The sequence below is a fragment of the Anas platyrhynchos genome, chromosome 1 (assembly GCF_047663525.1).
Source record: "Anas platyrhynchos isolate ZD024472 breed Pekin duck chromosome 1, IASCAAS_PekinDuck_T2T, whole genome shotgun sequence".
Classification (NCBI taxonomy): domain Eukaryota; kingdom Metazoa; phylum Chordata; class Aves; order Anseriformes; family Anatidae; genus Anas; species Anas platyrhynchos.
This window is the reverse complement of record NC_092587.1, coordinates 74,799,690-74,820,660: the sequence shown is the minus strand read 5'-3', so window position 1 is coordinate 74,820,660 and position 20,971 is coordinate 74,799,690. Positions and strand designations below refer to the sequence as shown.

Sequence of the window (20,971 nt, the reverse complement as noted above, 5' to 3'; positions counted from 1 at the left end):
ACACCTAGAATTTTAATGTAATAAACATGCTTCAGAAGACTTGTGTGAGATCTTGATTTTCAAGGGGAGAGTTGCTTTCTGTATATTTACTAGGAAAAGGAAACAGTGATGGACTTCAAACGGTAGGCTGGGTTTACAGGAATTCACAATAGCAGGAATCTCATGAAGCTATAAAACCAGATACTGCTAGTCACCTTTCAACAAAGAACAGGCACTATGAAGTGATAGTTCGGTACAAACAGATCAAGTTCATCTGAAGGTATGAGCGAGTGCCCTGAAACTTACTGCAATGGAAGAAAGGGAACAGACAAAAGAAAGCGGCTGGCCAGGTGCGGCTTGCCTCACTGGGGGAGCTGAGTGTGCCCAGGTCTGCCCTGTGGGAGGGGGGCTCATTGCTGTGGTAGCTTTGCTTCTGCCATGCATGCAAACCTTGACTGTGCTGGCACTGCTAATAGTCTAGATAGTCTAGGCACTGGGAAGGGGTTACTGGATAAAAAGGACCTTTTTATCTTTTTCTTCTCTACTTTCCCCCCCCCCCCCCCAGGATGAGTAGAGCTGAAGCTAATGCTGAGAAAGGCCTGACACAACTGCTGTGTAACACAAGAACAGCTATAGCTCCTTCTGCTAGAAGTCCTTGGTATTATTATGAGCACACTAGTAAAGAAATGAACTTGCTTCTAGCTGAACAGATAGGAAAGTATCTTTTGGAATTTAAGTGTCTGCAGGAGAGCTGCTTTCTACCAGCTCACCAGTGTGCAGGTTACCTAGCCACAGAACTGCCTTTTAGGTTTCCATCTATCACAACTGAGCACCCAGGAGAGGATGCAGATGTGGCTACTTTATTTCCCCATGAAGAACAATCTCTGGCTAACTAGCTACGTGTGAGCCAGAATGTGGGGAGAGGCAGGAGCAGCTCTCAGGTGTAAATATTCGCCTTCTTCCCATGGGAAGAGAAAAAATCCCCATTTTCCAGTTTATCCAGGTAAAAATAGCAGCCCTTAGTCCAGTAGCAATAGGCTCCCTTTTTCTTGCTTCTTGTATTGGAAAAGAGCTTTTATCACAGACACTTCTTAAAACTTGTTTTAATTATTTTTTACAATGAGTAGTTGCATAAAGTGTTTCCTGCCCTTCCCTCTTGCTGGTGCCTTGTAAGGGAGGTAACCAGAATGCCAGCCAAATGTCAGCCTGATGATGAAAGAATAGTTCCACTTAAAATGTCACTAATTTTTAGTATGGTGAGTCCTGTATGAAGGGGATAGCTTACATTAGTAGCTTCACAGATAAATGTTGCACTGTATTTTACTTAGGCAGCTGTTATTTCTTGAAGTTAAAGATAACTAGATTCTTCTGTTTTGTGGTATTTAGCATTTGGCAGACCAGCAAAGGAGGACAAATTCAATCACAAGCTATGCATTTAATAGGAGTACCTGCTTTTACAAACTACAGAAACAGAATACAGAGAACATGTGTTTACTGTGTTTAACAATAGTTAAAAATACAGTTTTACAAGTACATACGGAACTGTAAGGAGATTTTGTTCCGCATAAGAGCTTCTCTGCGGGAATGAAAGACCTGGCTTTTACCAACATGTAACAGCCAACTGTTGAAGCGCATTCCTGTTCAGTGGAGTAATGGCGTTTGGTTAGCAGGTACTTGTGTAGCAAATGCACTCAGTGAGACTTATCTACAAAGTAAGGCGTTCTTACAGTGGAGTTTGTACTGTGCCATCTCTTGGAAAGCACTGAGTGCCTCCCAGTGAATTCTGATTTTCAAGATTAGGTGAAAGGAATTTTATTGCTGCTGGTAGCATTAACATATGTCTTTCTCACTTGATTTTGTTGGATTTGTTTGTGCTCAGTTAGTCTACTGAAGTGGTAAAGTACTCTGGTTAACAGCTGAGTTGATACTCTCCATGACCGATTTGCCATGTTTTGCTTCTGTAAATTGAAAGTTTTGCTGTGCCTAAAGAAAACTTCTGCTAAATCACGCTGTCTGCTTATAGTTGAAAATAATTTATTTCCTTTATTTTTTGAAATTAGTTACAGCATGGATCTTGGCTTCTGCAAATGCTATAGGAAAGGCATGAAGTCTGATTTCAAAATACAGGGGAGGAAATATTGACAGTTAAGTTTATGGAAGAAAATAAAACGTGAACATATTGCAAACTGAGCTTTTGGTAAAGTCTTATTGCATAGTTCTGCCCCAATCTTAATAGGCACAGTTAATCATTACATCAAAAGATACCATGGGCAGAGAAGCAAGGTTTATTTAAACAGAAGTTCTTCATGAATTCAGATCTCAAATATCTAGTGAGCAAATAGTGTAGATGATCATTTTCTATTGAAATGTTTTAGATGGGTTCTTCTGTGCTTGATTTTTGATGGGGACTCTTTTCTATCTTGTCCTGTTTATCTTCTCATTTAACAGAAAAGGAGAGTTCACATAAAATACGTATGATGTGAGCATCTTGACTCACTTATGTGCCGGATTTGGTGACTTTGCTGCTCAGTTGCATAAGTAGCAGTTAGAACCACATTATGGTTTGGGTTGGAAGGGACCCTAAAGACCATCTGGTTCCAACCCCCTTGCCATGGGCAGGGTCAGCTCCCACCAGACCAGGTTGCCCAAAGCCGCATCCAGCCTGGCCTTGAACACTTCCAGGGATGGGGCATCCACAGCTTCTCTGGGCAGCCTGTGCCAGTCAGTGCCTTGCTATCCTCTGAGTGAATAATTTCTTCCTAGTATCTAAACCTAATGTCTAAACCTACCCTCTTTTAGTTTAAAGCAGTTACTCCTTGTCCTATCACTATGCACACAAGAGTGCTTCTCCATCTTTCCTGTAGGCCCCCTTTATGTACTGGAAGATCCCTAAAAGATCAGAGCCTTCTCTTCACCAGGCTGAACACCCCCCACTCCCTCAGCCTTTCTTCACAGGAGAGGTGCTGCAGCCCTTTGATCATCCTTGTGGCCCTCCTCTGGACTCACTTCAACAGGTCCACATCCTTCTTGTGCTGGGGGCCCCAGAGCTGAACGCAGCGCTCCAGGTGGGGTCTCATGAGAGCAGAGCAGAGGGGGAGAATCACCTCCCTCGTCCTGCTGGCCATGCTGTATTTGTGCTTGGGACTGCCCCAGCCCAGGTGCAGGACCTTGCACTTGGCCTTGTTGAACCTCAAGAGGTTCACACAGGCCCACCTCACAGGCCTGTCCAGGTCCCTCTGGATAGCATCCCTTCCCTTCAGAGTGTCAACTGCACCTCACACCTTGGTGTCATCAGCAGACTTGCTGAGAGTGCATTTGATTTCACTGACCATGGCACCGACAAAGATGTTGAACAACGCTGGTCCCAGTACTGACCCCTGAGAAATGCCACTTGTCACTGGTCTCCACTTGGACAGTGAGCCATTGACTACAACTCTGAGTGCAACCATCCAATTCCTTACCCATCGAGTGGTCCACATCTTTCCAACTTAGAGGCAAGGTTATCATGGGGGACAGTGTCAAATGCTTTGCATAAGTCCAGGTAGATTACATCAATTGCTATTCCCTTAAAATTAAAAACTTTGTAAACCTTTTTTTTTTCTTTATAAAAGATTGAAATATTTTAAAAACACCTGGAATAATCTCCTGTAAATTGTTTATGCTTTGAATTATTCCTAATAGAAACTGAGTGAGCCAGAAGTCAGAGAAAATGACACTAAGTGGAGTAGAAAATCTATAGAGCAGAGACTTTCTCTGAAGTGTTTGAAAAGCACAAAGTGCAGAACATGGATGTTACATCAAACACATTTAGTGATGAGAGGGTAGGGGAATCTTCATGGGGGAAAATAACTACGTGTATGTAGTGCAAAGCATGAGTATAATTGACCTTTAATATCTGCTTAGAAGAGACATGTATGAAACTGAAGTCAAAGAAAGGTCCTCCTTGTATCACTCATCTGAATCTGACTGCTATTGCTATTGCCGAGGTTGAGTTATGCAAGCCATGGAGCAGTTAGACAGCTACAGAAGCTGAGGCTGTGGTTATCAAGTTCAGGCAACTGTGGTCTGTTGTCAACCCACAACACACTTGGAGACTGTCATATGCCTTTGATTTAAAGAACAACCAAAATCCTCAAACCCCAAACTTCCTGTCCTACTGACCATTCACACACTGCTGATGATGCCTGTGGACCATGGTTTGGAAATCCCTAAGTTATGATGAACAGTGGTGTTAAGTATACTTATCTTCAGAAATAGTTTCAGGTAAGAAAATGAATTACAGGTGATCTACCTTCTCTAAAAGGTTGTGGTAAGCAATCTTGTCTCTGCTGCCAGATTGAGCTTAAGGGGTTCTACATTCTTTTTTTGTCCTTACGCTCCTATTTGTGCAGCCAAAGCCTGTGCTTTAATGTAAGTACTCAATGGGAAATGGTGGCATTATGGTTAGAAATAGTTGATTTAAGAAAAAAAACTGAGAAGGGTAACTTTTTGTTTGAAGGGAGAGAAAGATCTAGAAAAACAACAGGTAACTTCTGCTCTGGTGCCTAGAGCACCTCTCACCCTCCTTCTTCACTGACCTTCATGCCTGCAAGGCTGTTCCTCACTCCTCTCTCTCTCCTAGCTGCTGTGTAGCAGCAGTTTTTGTTTTTTCCTTTTCTTAAATATGCTCTCACAGAGGCACAAACAACATCACTTACAGTGGGGCCCTTACCTAACATGGGGCAGCTTCTAGATTCTTCTCACAAAAGCCACCCCTATAGCCCCCTGCTACCAAAACCTTGCCACGTAAACACACTACAAGAGAAGATACCCTTTCTGAACACGCCCTGACTTATGCCACTGATCTCAGCTGCTGCTCACAGTTTATTCTGCCAGCAGCAGGGCTGCAGCACAACTTTGCTGAGTACTTTGATGGAACTAGTGAAGTGGTTCCTCGGAGGCTGCCAGAAATGCTTCTGCTTTGATGCCTGGCTATAGTGAATAAATATGCTTGCATATTATCCAGTTTAAAAAAACAAACAAACAAACAAAAAAAAAAAAAACCAGCCTGCTCTGTAAAATAATCTTTACAGTCAAAACCAGCTTTTAGGGGGAAAAAACACCAAAGATATGCATCCATTTTTTCATGCATAGTATAGATCATTTCATTTGAAAGGATTTAAAGAGTAGTGGAAATTCAAAAATTGAAAAAGGAAGTAATTATAAGGTAAATGGGACGGAAATGGTTATACTTTAATAAAGATAAGTAATTTTAGCTCATGTTCCCTCTCTTCTTATCAAACCAGCAGTAAAATTGAGGAAGACAGTTTCAGTTGTTAGTGTCCAGTCTCAGTTTCCAATTTTGGTCCCCAGGTGTAGGATGAGCTTGTGTGGAGGAGTGAAGGCTGCAAGAGAAGAACTAATACAACAGTTTCCATTAGATTATTTCTGTCTTTTTATTGTTCTCTGCATTTTTTTCATGTAGAAGCTCACTTCTGAGTCTAGTCATATTTGATAGTATCTTTCTTATTTCTGTTTGACTGTAATTTCCTCAGCCTGAGAAACACACGCTAAATATATTTTCTTGGTTCTTTTGCCTAAGTGCTTTCAAGCAGTCACATGATCTTTAAAGAACGGTGCCATATGGAGTAAGAGGGTAAACTTCTATGTTCTTATTTAGGGCATAACAGAGCAGTAGTTAATGCGCTACTGTCTGTTGGTAGCGAATCTGTCTGCGTGCAGCTGAAGACTGTAGCTGCATGATGAAATTTTCTTCTCTCCATGTGGAATCTAAGTGCTTTCCCTCCTGGCTGTCAAAGCAAGGCTGCATTTTACTGGAAGACGGTGGTTAAGTAAGATCAGCCCTCCTCACTTCTCTTTGAATTGTAAAGTAAATCGTCTCCACGTATTGCAAACTAATAAACCACAGTAAGAGCAGTGCAGAATAAATCCCGTATTTGTCTTGGATGGAAGGCCAGACTTCTGTCTGGAACGTTTGAATCTGTGCTTAGGATGCAGCTTCCTTCTGTTCAAGGGTGGTGATCATCTTGTCAACAAAAGCATCTGATTTACAAAGTGAAGTCACAGAAGTAGGCTCCTATCATATATGTACATCCAGCAAGGGAAATAGGGGATTTCTTGCTTGTGGTATAACAAATGCTGCACCTGCTTATGCTTGTTCCACATCTTTTATGTGACTACATCAGGAATGTAGTTTGTGTTTGATCAAGAGTGCAGGACTAGGTGAAGTTTTAGCTAACCCTACTTTTTACAGAGATGCCACACTGAATGCATTCTAATGGCTTTCCAGATCAAGGGTATCAAAATTAATATTTGCTAATGACAAATGCATCAATAAACACAAGTTTTTTTTTTAACTTCAGGATTTTTTGCTTTCTTAGTCAATGCTACTTCTAAGCAAGAACCTTCCATGGTTGATGTGAAGCTAAATCCATTTCCCATACTGGATTTGGTGGCATGATTCTCATCAACTTTGAGGGAGAGAGGACTGACGAAGGATAATCCAGCCTCTGTTCTGGATGCCAGGGATGTTTTGAAGTGACGGGCAGAGGTATAATACAGGAACATGCCAGGATCTCCTTATAAGTGCTTTTTCAATGCTGAAAGATCTGGTGCTCTTTGAGGTACTGACCACGTTTGACCCTGCATACTTAATGGGCATAATTCAATCAGTTCAGCAGCTGTTTACAGAGCACCAAAATTCAGAAAGCTTTCATCGTCGTTGAATGAAATGCATTATTTTCTCTGAACTGGCATCTCTAAATTTACAAAGCAGCCCCAGTACCCTAATATTAACTGTGTTTACATTCAATTACTTTGTCATCTGAATGCAACAGAGTTCAAATCAGTTACAAATCAGTTACTGGCTGATTTTTTTAATTTTTTTTATTTTTTTTCAAAACTATTGCTCTGAATTCTAGCAAAGTTAATTCACTGGGATTTATATGATGCTTTCCAGGGGCATGGGGCTTTATTACAGGAAATTAAGATAATGTTCATGATCAAAGCATTTGATCCTGTACTGTTTGTGTCCTCTTAAAATTACTCTTATAGGAGTTTACAGTACTGTATGTTTTTCTGAGTGCTCTAAGTTTGGATTGTTTGCTTCATGCCCCCTTTCTGACAGGAGACTAGGCCAAAATTCATAATGGCGTGTACCCTTGGAATTTAGCTGTTTACTCAAGGAGAGACTATATTTGTATGTTAAATTTTCTTAAAGAAAAATACGTGGGAGCTGTTAAACTTGTGTTGGCTCTGGAAACGAGAAATGCAATTAGCATGTGGGATGAGAATATTGCTGTCTGGCCTTCCTTTTTCGTGGCTGTAGTATGATGAAAGTCAGCAGGTCTTGTTTTTTTTTCCGACTGTGAAAACGTGGGTTTATTTATATTTCTTAAAGAAATTATTAGCTTACTAGATAAAAGACCCTGAGATACTTTCACAAAAGATGCTTAGTAAAAGCAATTTTTGTTTTGAGGGAACATACTATTTTGAGAGAGGATAACTTTTTTCCTACCTTATTCAGTCCTTGGCCTTTAAAATGGTATCAACAAAGGAAGTGTCTCTTACAGATGCTTTTGTGATATGGTTCCTAATTTATTGAGAGCTGGACGCAAATCCATTGACTCATTTCACGTAAGCTACCAAAGAGCTACTTCCAGTTATTGCCTGGACCAGGTCATAGAGCTGAAAAATGCCATCTCTGACTGCCAGCCATGCTTCACGAGAAACATAACAAACATGCATTACAAATATTTCAACATTATAATTCAGCCTTTGAAGTTTTGGCACTTATTTGGCAAATGTCTCCAAAGAGATATTTTTATCAAACTCTATATAGACAGCTTCAGATCTTTGTCATTTTTCTTTGTAGAGAATATTTTTGCTTTCTGTGAGGTGTCCAGAATTAAAGGATATAAAAATGACAAGATGCCCAAACCACAGTTGGATTCTAGGTCTCTTAGGTTTGTTGGGAACTGGGTGTATCTGCAGTAGAGACACTTGCTCAGTCTTCCTCTGCTGCTCTGTGGTAGAGGGTGGGGATAGGGCAGGGAGGCAATCTAATTTGTTTGCTTCATTTTGGCCCTTAGAACATATTTTAACTGTAAGTCATGCCCATTTGCTGCTGTTTGGTTGCTGGGTTTCTGAAAGTGTTTGATAAACCAGTTATGGATGCGGCCGACAGTTACAGCCTTTTGAGAGGATCAGGAGAAGCAAATTGATGAATTTAAAGATTAATTCCAGGTACCATTACCACACAGTGATTCAAAGATCGAAGCCGAAATTCCTTTAAGTGGTATATTCTTTATTGCAGCGCTGGATGCACGGGGGATCTCTCCACCTATCGTGCATACCCAAAGCGGAAAGCAGTCTTGAATTTATACAATCAATCTATCAATATTCTACAAGCGCCTATACATATGCATTACCTATCCCTGCCTTCCCTCGCTTCTCATGCTAATTAGCCTTTTGGCACCTTGCGCCTGCGTAGAGCCTCCCAAGAATTGTGGGCAGGGGTCTTTGGGACGTGGGCAGGGGTCTTTGGGAGGAAGACCCTGAGTCTTCCTCACAGTGTACTTTTCACCTTTGGTCAGGAATCTGCTGAATTGGCACGTTTCTTAATTGCGAGAGCTGGTTGTTGCCAATTCTTCCGTTTGTTGTATCTTTATAATGAATTCCAATGTCCAGTTTTGAGATTTATAGTCCTTACGTTTGTTTCTCTGTCCGTCTGCCGCTTCCTTATCATGAGTTCCAGTGTCTTGTTTCGAGATATACAGTCCATGTCTGGGGATTGTCCTTGCCTCCCCAATGCCTCCCCAATACCTCCTTAATCAACAGAGGGCTGGCATTGTATCAGCTGCCAGGCAGGATTCGTCTGCCTGTTGAGTGCTTAAAAGTTGCATATCCAAGCCAGTTAGTCATCCTAGCCTACCTCTGCAGGCAGTGGAGATGAAAGCAGACCTGTCAGAAGGGGATTCCTCTGAGCTGCCTTAGGAGATGTTTGCTTGTGGAGGTGACTGTTTTAACACCCTGCCATTAGAGCTGTTAGAACGAAGGCTATCATGCTTGTAGTCATCTTCTCCTGAAAAACAAGGCCCAAGAGGCCCTGCAGTTATGCAGCCCTGGATATGCTCCTGACTGCTTCGTGAATGTGACTGCTGAGTAATATCCTATAGCAGCTGAAATTTCAACAGTTATAGAATCTCCTGGTCTCACCTTGGTAAAACATCCCTGTAGGTACATGTGAAAACTTGTGAATTCAGATTCCTTTTGTTTTGCCAACAGCGTAGTCAGAATATGTTTGTTTTTCTCCAGAATGTACTTCCTCCACAGCAGCTGCAAAAGCCCCAGAGCCCAGTGCAAACACATGCGTAAGCAGGCACAGCACCTCTGCAGTTGCACCTCTGAAAAACCTGGGGCTCAGGTCAAATGAGCTTTGTTCTCAGACTTTTTTTCCTGTTTCATTGTGTAGTTCTACTTTTTTCCCATAGTTCATTGTAGCAATTAGTATTCATCAAATAGAATCATAGGCTGTGGAAGGGACCCACAAGGATCATCAAGTTCAACTTCTGGCTCTGCTCAGGACCACCCAAAAAATTGAGAGCATTGTCCAAATGCTTCTTGAACTCCAGCAGGCTCGGTGCTGTGACTACTGCCCTGGGGAGCCTGTCCCAGTGCCCGACCACTCTCTGGGTGCAGAACCTTTCCCTAACCCCCAGCCTGACCCTCCCCAGTCCCAGCTCCATGCCGTTCCCGCGGGTTCTGTCGTTTGATGTTTTCTGGCATTATTAACAAGAGAAATGTCCCAAAGGAGAGGAAAGCAGCTTGAAGCTTGGTAACAACCTGAAGAGACCTTTGGAGCTTTGGCAATCCAGCACTGCAGGTAACCTGTGCTTTCAGGATTTGCTGAAGTTTCTATGTATTGTTAATGATTTATTTCATAAGATTTTACTCAAGGGGATGGGAAAAAAAGAAAAAAGAAAACCCTAGCTTCTAGATCCTGCTCCTGTCCTAGTGTTACCATCTTAGACCTGGGGAGAGTAAAGATATTTTTATTATGCAACTAGGCTAGGAAGGTAGGGCTCAATATCAACTGGGGCATGATGTGTGGAATAAAAAGTTCTGCTTTTTGCACAGACTTTTTCTGACTGCTAGGATTATTTCTAAAGTAAGGGATTGTACATGGTTTACTTTTCTGTATACAGGTGCAGGTGAAATATGTTTTAAGACTCAATTGAAGCTATTGCTATTTTTATTAATCATCCAAAGGATCACAAATGTAAGTATTTCCGATTCTATACTAATGCTACATTATTAAACTCCTTTTTTTAGTGCCCTTTATATTTTCAGAAGTGAAGAGAACATTGCAGAGCAGCTGCATCCCAATGATTTGTGAAGTTAAGACATACTGTCTTACCCTGTGTTGTATCAATGTGACAAACTATGTTCTTGATATTATGTATATTCCTGGGACTTTACCGGGAAACTGGTAGAACTTTCCAAGTGTCCATTTATCAGTACTTTAAAAGACGGCTGATTAATGTTATTTGCATATGAGCAACAGAATGTGTAAACATTGACTGGGGACTCATTCAAATGAGTGCTTTCAGTTGGATTCACAACAGCAACACATCACCAAGGGTGAGAGTTATAAGGATTAATGCCTCTTCTGCAGTCAACGGCAGTAGTTATCTGTTTCTCCAGTCTGATGAAATAGAAAGCTCAGAGAAATGCAGTGACAAGGAAGGGTCTGAATGCCTCATAAGTTCTGTGGCCAGCTGAAATAATGTATTTTCAGAATGCATAAGTAAAAACACTAATCCTCCTCCAGCATGTTTTCTCCTAAGCGCTCAGGCTCTTTGTGTGTATGAACTCATTAAGCCTCCTAATGTGACCTGCTAAAGACAGGAATGATGCGTCTGTTCTCATGTAGGGTAACTGAGGCACACCCTGTATCGTGTTTTTTTTTTTTTTTGTAGGTTTTGTTTTAGTGCATGGGAAAAACAGATGATTTGGATTCTATTTTATTTGATGCAGTTTCCCATGCTGTAACCACAAGAGCATCCTTCCTTTGTACATACATCATCTACAACTACAAACAGAAATGTCAAAATATTCACAATTTAAACACTTGCATCGTTGCTAGATGCCAGGAATTTAATGTGCATTTATTCTGCTGAAAGATTTGTCTACCTCAAGTCACCTTTGGGGATGTGTTAGGGATGCCTTGGTTGATAACTCTTCTGGTAGAGTTGTGGAGTAGAACAAGAGGAAATGCATTAAGGAATGAGTGAGAAACTAGAGAGGGCCTTAAGGTGGATATTCCTGTGTTTTACTGTAAATGAGGCACTGGACTTTGCTCTCAGCATTCTTGGGTGCTCATAAAATAATTCAGATTCAAGCACGAAGTATGTCTCTCTTCTGCGTAGTGTAGACGTGTGGTCCACATTAGCATTGCTGCTTGAACATGCTTGTCCACAGTGGGCTTTTTTCAGCATACCAGAGCCAAGCGGCTTTCCAGGAGAAGCACTCAGCAACTGCTGATGCAAGCAGAAGCATCACATACTACAAATCCTTCCTGGTCTTTGTAAATTTAGCCACGGTTATTCATGAAGGGTGCAGCCTTTGATACACCATATAGAAGATAGGTGTTCAGCTGTTTATTAACCTCACTGTGATCATTTTAATCAAAATCAAACAAATTGTGTTCTGTATTGATGAAGCTTGAAGTGTGTGTGGGGGGGGGGCTTGCCACAGCCTCTTTTGAAATCTTTGCAAAGCTGTCCACTCCACCAGCCTGTTTCTAAATGGAGCCAGCAAAATCTGGTGTGAGAAGAATGTGGCTCACTGGAGAGAGTTAACCTCTGTTTAACAGTTGTTGCAGTTAGGGTATGGCGTGAAACCTGTAGCCTGTTGATGTGACTGGCCACAGGGAGAACAGACAGTCCTGTACTTCTGCTGCCACAGGTGTATCCAAACCCTGCTTGGATGTCCAAACTTAGGTGCCTGCAGAATGCACAGAGCCCTTCCATCCCTTTCTTCCCTATGCCTAATCCATGTGCTTCATTACTCCCCTTTCACTGGATTTGGCAGTTGTGTAGTTGGAGGGTGGGACAAACTAGCTCATGGATGTTATGAAAGAAATATCTCCCCTTTCCAGGGGTGTGGAGATGGACAGTACCTTAGAACTGCTGCAGTGGGAGTGGAATACAGTGGGAGTGTGTGGCCGGGATGGGAAGGATCAATAAAGAACGCTGGAGGGGGAGAGAGGAGGACCTCTGTCTCTTTCCAAGAACCAATTCAGAGACCTGCATTGACAGTCCTGGAAACAGCAACTTCTGTCCTTTCTGTGTAAGTGCCTTGTGCCCAGGGCCCAATTCCCATAAGAAACGTTGACATTAAATATTGTTTCAAAAGTGGAAATGATCTAATTCTTCCTAGAGCTTATTTGGTTTTCTGTCTTGGTTACTATTTATGGGAAATAACTGGTTGAATCCAATTTGTCAAGCAGTGCAGATCACTGTCTGGAAGTCCTCTTTATTTGCCACTCCATTGGTCTCCATCTGTACACTTTGTTGACACTGAGTTGACATTTCCCTTCAGGCTTCCTGCAGGTAACTCCAATTGTCTTCCTCTCCACTTGTTGGATAAAGAAATGGAGTCACCTTAGTCACCTTATAGGGCAGTAGAGGCTTGCATGTTGAAAAGTAGCAGTGAGCTGTTCTGCAGGAACTTGGGAGTTGCTTTTCATTCTGCCTTCCTATGAAGCCCATACCTTCGTATTAAGTAACCTATGTTGCATGAAGAGTGCTTCTTACTGATGAGCCTCAGTCCTCTTCTCAGCTGCTTTACCCCTGGGACATGCTGCTAGACACTTCTGAAAGCTTTATTGGTAGGAAAGGCTCTTTCCTAGAGAGGTTGTCATCTTGTTCTCTTATTTTTGTCATAATCAATTTGATCTTGAAAGCATGTGAAATTAGGTTCTTTCCTGTTTTCTTTTTTTTTATTTAATCTGGAAATTTGTCCATTTTTGCATGTTTAACTGTGGTGTAGCAGATACATTACAGCCTCAATATGTTTTAGAAACCTGAGCAAATAAGCATATCCTTTGTTCCTTTTCCCACTCACTTTCTATTGCAGCTGGATATGGCAAGAGTTTTTGCCCACCCACACCCTGCTCGTGCTTCTCTTGTCCCTTAGCTAGGAAACGAGATAATTGAATTGAATCTCTGAGATTAAGTTAATGGAAAACTCCACCCGTTTTGGATGAGCTTTCCCAGGCCACGACTGGAGAATGACCTTCCACAGGAAACTAATGCCCTTCACAAACCTCATCTTTCACCTAGGTGCAAATCTTCTCTTTGCCTTTCTTTACTCTTCCCTCCGCCCCCCCCCCCCCTCCCCCCCGCTTTCTAGAAGGGTGGATATATGTGTGTGTGTACGAAGGCATGTGTATATGTACACATACCCGTAACAAAGCACTCCTGGTCACACTTAGCCCTAGAGATGAGCAGTTGTGGTGTTAGGCAATGGGCTGCACGAAGCCTCAGAGATTTGAAGAAGGGAAAAAAAATATAAAAGAAACCCTGAAGAGTTGCTTGTCTTTTTACCTAAACCTCTACCTCAAATCCCAGCTACCCCCTCGCAGTGTATTTTTGTTCTCAAAGTGATACACAGCTGCTGTTGAAATGCAAAAGCACAGTTGTATTGACCCTGCCTCTTCTTCCCTAAACCAGTCTGATGGTAAGACAGAATGACAGTGCTTTCTCTGTTCAGTTGCCCTTGTTAGCCCTGTAAGGATTATATTGTTGCTGTTAGGGCTCCTTCAGGAAGCAGCGTTTCTATCCGCCTTGGGTATCACAGAATCGTCTAGGTTGGAAGACACCTCCAAGATCACCTAGTCCAACCTCTGACCTAACACTAACCAGTCCTCCACTAAACCATACCACTGAGCTCTACATCTAAATGTCTTTTAAAGACCTCCAGGGATGGTGACTCAACCACTTCCCTGGGCAGCCCGTTCCAGTGCCTAACAACCCTTTCAGTAAAGAAGTTCTTCCTAATATCCAACCTAAACCTCCCCTGGCGCAGCTTTAGCCCATTCCCCCTCATCCTGTTGCCAGGCACATGGGAGAATAGACCAACCCCCATCTCGCTACAGCCTCCTTTAAGGTACCTGTAGAGTGCAATAAGGTTGCCCCTGAGCCTCCTTTTCTTCAGGCTGAACAACCCCAGCTCCCTCAGCTGCTCCTCATAAGACTTGTTCTCCAGACCCCTCACCAGCTTGGTTGCCCTTCTCTGGACTCATTCGAGCATCTCGATGTCCTTCTTGTAGTGAGGGGCCCAAAACTGAACACAGTACTCAAGGTGCGGCCTCACCAGAGCTGAGTACAGGGGGACAATCACTTCCCTAGCCCTGTTGGCCACCCTGCTTCTTATACAAGCCAGGATGCTGTTGGCCTTCTTGGCCACCTGAGCATGCTGCTGGCTCATATTCAGCTGACTATCAACCAGTACTCCCAGGTCCTTCTCTGCCAGGCAGCTTTCCAACCACTCATCTCCCAGCCTGCAGCTCTGCTTGGGGTTGTTGTGCCTCATGTGCAGGACCCAGCACTTGGCCTTGTTGAACTTCATCAGTACAGAGGGCTGGAGCTCCTGGTGGTTTGGTAGTAAGGGCAGGGCCCATCTCCCATCTCTACCTCCCAAATCTGCTTCCCAGCTTCAGCCTCTAGGAAGGTGGTATCACGTATTTCTCTTCTCTGGGTCAAGAGACTGTACGCATCTTTTCCTATCTGTATCCTGGGCCTCATCATGGTCATCTGCTTATGTGCCAACAGCTGTCTCCTTCTCCAGAAACCATAGTTAAAGAAATTAACTGTTGTAGTGGGATTTGAATGGGCTAACATCTGATCTCCATCACTGCACGTACTAACAAGATGCACCACCTGCGTTTGTAGCTTTTAAGGCCAGAGGGATCAGTTGTGCTCATTAACCCTGACTGCAGGCATAGCACAGGCTGTAGCTGGTCGGTCACTGATGTTCTGCATCTTGTTTTGCTGCCAACTCCTTTGCTGGCACAAACTTACGTGTAATTTCTATATTAAATTGTGACTGATGTGATTTTCAAAAGAGCCTAGCAAGAGTCAGGAATTTGAACATATATCACCAAAAAAAAAAAAAAACACAATTCAGTGCCATCTTCTCCTGCCATACAATCCAATACAAAAATCCCTCCTAGTTCCCAAAGGCGAAGCCTCTCTCTGTTCGTGCCTCCTTAAGCTTCTTAGAAAAGAGAAAGGCTTCTTAGCATCCCTAAAATTAAAGAGTTGAATTTTTTGTCTCAAAGCTGAATATTTATTACAATTTCAAGGAAGCTTTATGCAGATGTCGTATTAGAACCATCTTTTATTTTTTACTACTTTCTTGAGTTGTACCTCTTGGCCATGAAAGAGCCAGACCTGGAGTAATCTATCGTGACTGAAATATACTTTCAGACAGCTGTATGTGTTTTGAAGTGGAACATATCTTTCATTGGACCTGAGAATACTTTTATCCAGAAAAACAGTAAGTAACCAAGGAGGAAGCAGAGTTCTGGTCAATGACCTCTAAAAGTATTGCTCTTGCTCTGTAATAAAAATTATTTCATGATCCAAAACATTGCAGTAAAATGTTGTGCAAGGAAATTAATTTAGCAGGTCTTAAAACAAGATTTTCTTGAATATGTGTGGATACAAGTACTTGCTAAAAGCTGACAAAATGCTTAGGTGCAGATGAATGCACTTACTTCAGTAGGTAGGAGTGTCTACAACCACGCAGCTCTTCTTTGAGGACAAAGATCTACACCACATTGGAACCTGGGGAGACGCAAGAGAGAGGAAAGATGGCAGCAAGCTAAAGCCAACCCTGAAATACCATTCCATTGCGCAGCACTGTTAGCTTTTCAGCAGACTGCTGATTTCCCTTGTTGGCCCCTTCAGAGAGGGAGGCCTGCATGGCACTGCCTATCTGGTTCCCCCCTCATGTGCTGTGCCGAGACCTGCCATGTTGAGCCCCTGGGGCACTGCACGGAGCTGGCCTCATCTTTGGAGCACTCTTTGGAAGACAGAGCAGCGAGGGTACACCAGCCCCCCAGTGCCCTGGCTCTCTGTCCTTCTTGACCAGGCAGATGTATAACCTCTTCTGTTTTTCCCCCTCTATCCAAGGTTAATGGGGTGCATGTGTTTGTCTTGTGGCCATGTGCACAGTGGTTTTAATGGTATTAAAGCCCAAAAGTTTGGATTGTTGTTTGAAAAAGCCCTCCTGTAAAGAAATTAAAGTGATTTTTTTGGAAGGACTGAGCTCGTGAAAATATTTACTGCAGTCATTCAATTCCAAGGTCCAATGCTCCTAGACCAGGATGTCTGAAGATTGTACTGTGGGATGGAGCTGCTGATCTCCCACTACTAATGAAAGCTGAAGCTATAATTTTCACATCAAAAGTATTTTGGCTAATGTGCATATACATTTCTATATATGCCTAGTTTATATATACACCCATAGATGCATGCCATAAATGTATATATTTTTGTATATACCCACGCAGTGTTACCACCCGGTATCTTTTCCTGTCAGGGAAAGGAGTTTCCATTTGTCAGTCATGCTTGCTGCTCGCTGGAAGCAGGACTGAATCACAGGCAGGTATTCACGGGAGACTTGTGCTGCTTTCCTTGGTTGAAAAGCAGGAAATCCTGGAGTGCAGTGGAACTCCAATATTCAGTTTTTATTCCATATTAGGAAATACTTCCTTATCATTACCACAGGTGTGTTGTAACCATTTGTGAGATTAATTTTGGAGGCACGTTGTAAAAGCAAGGCCCTGTTGCTTCGTTCTCGCTTTTGGGCATGCTGGGCTGGAGGGACTGAAGACCGGGGCCCAGGGACCGATGGGCTTTTACAACCAATGCTGGCAAAACCCGCCTCACCAAGATGATTCAAGAGAGGCACTGGGAGCCCCAGTGCTCCGTCCAGGTTACTCCACCTCTCATGCTGGCATGGAGCACTGAGTAGCAATGGGAGAGAAGCAAAAAGATGGCTGGAAGCGAGGCTGGATGGAAAGTGGGACGGCTTCTTTCAGAAACTGAACTGGCTAATGCCAGCTTGGGGTGAATTTAAGACTGGAGCTTTTGCTGCAGTCATTTTGGAGGGATTTTCACCTGCTTCGAGCCCTTTCTTTGTACTTGGCTGCAGGTGGGGTTTGTGGTGTTAGGAGCCTGCAGCAGCCATGGGTCCCTCACATGTCCCCAGCCCCATCTGCTGGGGTTCTGCACATCTGCTGACATCTCCGTATGTTTTTTTCATGGCAGTCAGGCACTGGGAGCACCACTCTTCTCTCTCTGTCAGCTGGGACCAGGGCAATCGCGGGGTTCAGACGCAGCTACAAGGGGCAGCTTGTGTGGGTGCTCTGTGGGGAAAGCGAGAATGACTTAAAATGGCTAAAACATTTGAGCATCTCTTGCTTTGAAATAGCAGAGCCTGTTCTGATGGGGCTAATTTTACTCTGCTTCTTAGTGCTGCTTTAAATAGAGCAAATGTAATTCATGCTGTAACTTTAAAGAAGCAAAACTTAGTGAACATAACGTGCCTTGGGAACGAATAACAAACTAAAGGAAATGAAGTATATAGTAAGGTAAATGAAAGGCTTATGTGTTAGTGAGGCTTGTTGCAGTTTTGCATTTCGTTTTCACTTCTCAGATGGGGACTGCACTAAAAGCCAGGGGATGTCAAAAAGACCTGCTTTTGGCAATAACACCGAAGAAGAAAAATCTGCGTGTGAAGTATCTGATTTGTTGTATTTGGCAGGGAATGTTGCCTCCTTCAGGTAGTATATTTAATAAAATAGAGGCTTGTGAGTTGTAATACTACCGAAAACATAAATTATGTAGGAAGAAAATATTTTCCTTTCCAAAACATATCCCAGAGCAGTGCTCGGCAAATGCACTGGTCTAATAACAATGAACTTCAGTAACAGCAGTAGCGTAGCTAGTGTCACCCAGATGCCAGAAAAAAAAAAAGAATACTAATGTCAAAACTCATTGAATTGAAGTTCACATATGCTAATTAAAAAATCTTTGGGCAAGACTGTATTTTGACGGTGGCAGTCTTTGTTTAGTGATAACATAAGCATTAAGATCTGGCTCCAAGAGTTGAAAAATACTGGCCCAAGGCTGGCAGAGATGGCAGTAGCAGGGTTTTTCCTGTTTGCTTGCTGTCCCAAGGCTTCAGGACTCTGTAGTGTTTTGTGTGTTTCTGGAGGTTTCTCAAAAGTTTTGGAAGTGGATTCCAAAAGGGTTGTAGGAGAAGAAGGCAGAGAACTTCTCTGAGAGGTTTGGTGTAAACAATGGGACAGTGAAAACAGGCATGACACAATTGCCAAATTTGTGCTGGAAGAACCTGTAACACAGAAAGTCCTTTTCCTTCAGGGCTGTTAACACAGCATGACCACTTTCTCCTTCTGTCCAATCACTGGAGCTACCAGCTGTCCCACAACACTTTTATCCTTGCTACCTGTGTGCATATCAGCTCCCAGTATGCACAGTTGCCTGCTCCACAAGTTGCCCACAGAGCCTGGGTGGCTGCTGCTCCAGCTGCTGCTCCTCCCCTCTCCGGCTGCTGCGTCATACCACCTCGTCCTGCTGAGCCTTTGGCTGCTTGTTGCATTTATCTGTCCCTGCCCACTGCCTTTCGATGTGAATCATGCAGTTATTTGTGTATGGTGGGTTGTTTTTTTTGTATACATGTGTATAAATATCCTGTCTCTGTTTAACGGAATCTGAGCAATTCCGAGTTGGCAGGGCTGGTGCTCAGACATCCATCTGTGCTGTATCCATTCTGTCTTCCCAGATAGCACTTTATTTTTTAGATATAATTCCAGTCACCAGTGGGTTTAGTGCCCAGTTTTGCTAGCTGCTCTGCCGTGTTGCCTGTACAGAGCTGAGCAGTGTTACTCTGAGTGTTTCCTGGCTTCTCACCCAGAAGAACTCCAGTGCTACACATGGTGGTGATAACTGGCACTTCTGAAGGTAACCACTGTATTGAGCTGTGTGAATTTACTTTGGAACAAGTCTGACGCCAAAACTGTGTCTCTTTTAGTTTCTAGTTCTTGAAAATTCCATTTGCATGCTTCGTGTCAGGAGAAAGTTGAGTAACAAAATGTATTACGCAGAGAAAATGAGATCTTTGGAAGGCAGAAATGCGTTTCAATATCTTCCTTACAGAGGCTTTCACTAAAGAGCCAAACTCCCTGGGAGTGTGAATGGAAACTTTTATAAACTTTGCAGTTTTAACATTTTTACTGCAGTAGGGAACTGGCTTCCTAATTCCTGGGGTTAGGAGCGTGCTTGGGTATCTAAATGACAATCGTTATCAGCCTTACTGTGAAGTGGCATGGCTGTTTTGAGAGGAGGGGCTGGCATTCACTATGCCATTCAACATGTATGTAGCTGTATGTTTCAAATCAGTGTCAGAGACCCAGCGGCATGAAGAAGGCATCATAGTGCTGTCATGTGGAGAAATGCGTACTTTTGTCTCTGAAAGAATTGTGTTCTTTGCTCAGTAGCTTACGTACACATTTAGTAACAAGTCTGGAGTAAACTTACTGTTAGGCTGATGTATGGTTATGTTGTATGCATAGTTTCAAGAATAAGAATATTTCCTTTGTGGGACTTGGATCCAGATTGATTTGATAGTATAGATCGAGATTAATTTGATAGTAAAACCAAATTACATGATACAAGGTGCAGGAAACCTGCCTGGAAAGAGGTTGGCATCTTCAGAGCCAGTCTTATGGAAGCAAAGCCCAGTCGTGACACTGTCCCTGTGTGGCTTGCAGAAGTTTGCTTTTCTCCCAGCTGTCTGTAAGAGAGCAAGAGCTGATCATAGTGGTTGCTGTAGTATCTTGAGACGTGAACCCCCTAATAAGGCAAGCAGCATTCTTCATGGAACGATTGGCTTCAGTTCTCACTGCCTGTAGCAAGTGGTCGCGTATTCACCTTCTCATTGAAATGAAAAGGTCACTTAAAAAGGTAAATGTGAAATGTCAGAAGGATCTGAAATGATTGACTTCTCTGTCTTTTTTGAAGGGAGGTAGCTGTCTTTTACTGAGATAGTGATGGTGAACTGTGATGTACAGTTCAAATGTTTGGTGATAAAAAGTGTTAGGGTTATGCTGTCTACTCCACATCCCTGTCCTTTTGCTCCATGTTTGCAGGCTGGAAAGTAAGGCATAGGGTAATAAAGTAAATTTCTTGAAACCTTGTAGCACATCTGGGTAAGTAAAAATAGGCTCTAAGATTACCAAGTGTGGAGCTTCATGCTTCCCTGGAAGGTGATAGCTCTGCGCCCTCCCTCAGCTCCAAGTGTCCCAAGCGGGAGCTGTGAAAGTGAGAGACCGTGTGCATGAGGCTTGGATTTTGTGTCTTCATCCTCTCCTGATTAGAAAATAAACACAGCTGAGTGCCAAGCATTTTCTTTAGGGGAGAATGGATCTCCAGGGGCCTTGACTTCTTCCATCTTTCCCCTTCTGAGTTTTTACTAATACATGGGATTAGATACTTCTGATGTTTTGCTTTAATTAACCAGAGCGTTAATCTGAGAAGCTAATATGAAAACACTGCTGATGGACTGTGGGAGCTGCCAAGAAGCCTCCTGGAGAGGATGTGAGTTTTGACTTACCAGTTGTGCAGCAGAGGCTAGATTTCCAATGGTGGAGACACTGTCAGGAAAATCAATGCTGTAATAGAGTTGCCATGCTAGATAGGAGCAGAGGCTGAAGTTGTAGTAGCTACTGTTTGGCCTGTCTTTACTTTCCAGTTAGAAAATACATGTATCTCAGAGTAAAGCGAAAAAATATATATGCTTGGGCCAGGCAGCATTTTTCACCAGGAAGGAGATAGCAGGTGAGGAGAGAAACTTACTCAGAGGGGACTCTTAATCTCCAGTTAGTTAGCATGGTGCC

The 20,971-nt window shown here is 42.9% G+C and overlaps 1 protein-coding gene across 3 annotated transcripts in view; it reads left to right on the top strand.

Moving 5' to 3' along the window:
* The window catches only part of STK38L (serine/threonine kinase 38 like), a 48,673-nt gene that overhangs the window by 3,198 nt on the left and 24,504 nt on the right, over positions 1-20,971 (top strand). Inside the window, exon 1 of one of the 3 annotated variants that reach the window (XM_038183314.2) lies at positions 18,885-19,037. The exons of 1 other annotated variant lie outside the window; for it this stretch is intronic. In XM_038183314.2, coding sequence (XP_038039242.1) covers positions 19,010-19,037 — 28 coding nt within the window. In that variant the 5' untranslated portion in view covers positions 18,885-19,009. Of the gene's footprint in view, positions 1-18,884; positions 19,038-20,971 lie in introns of those variants that run through there. One more of the 3 variants, XM_013105839.5, reaches the window with a different exon arrangement.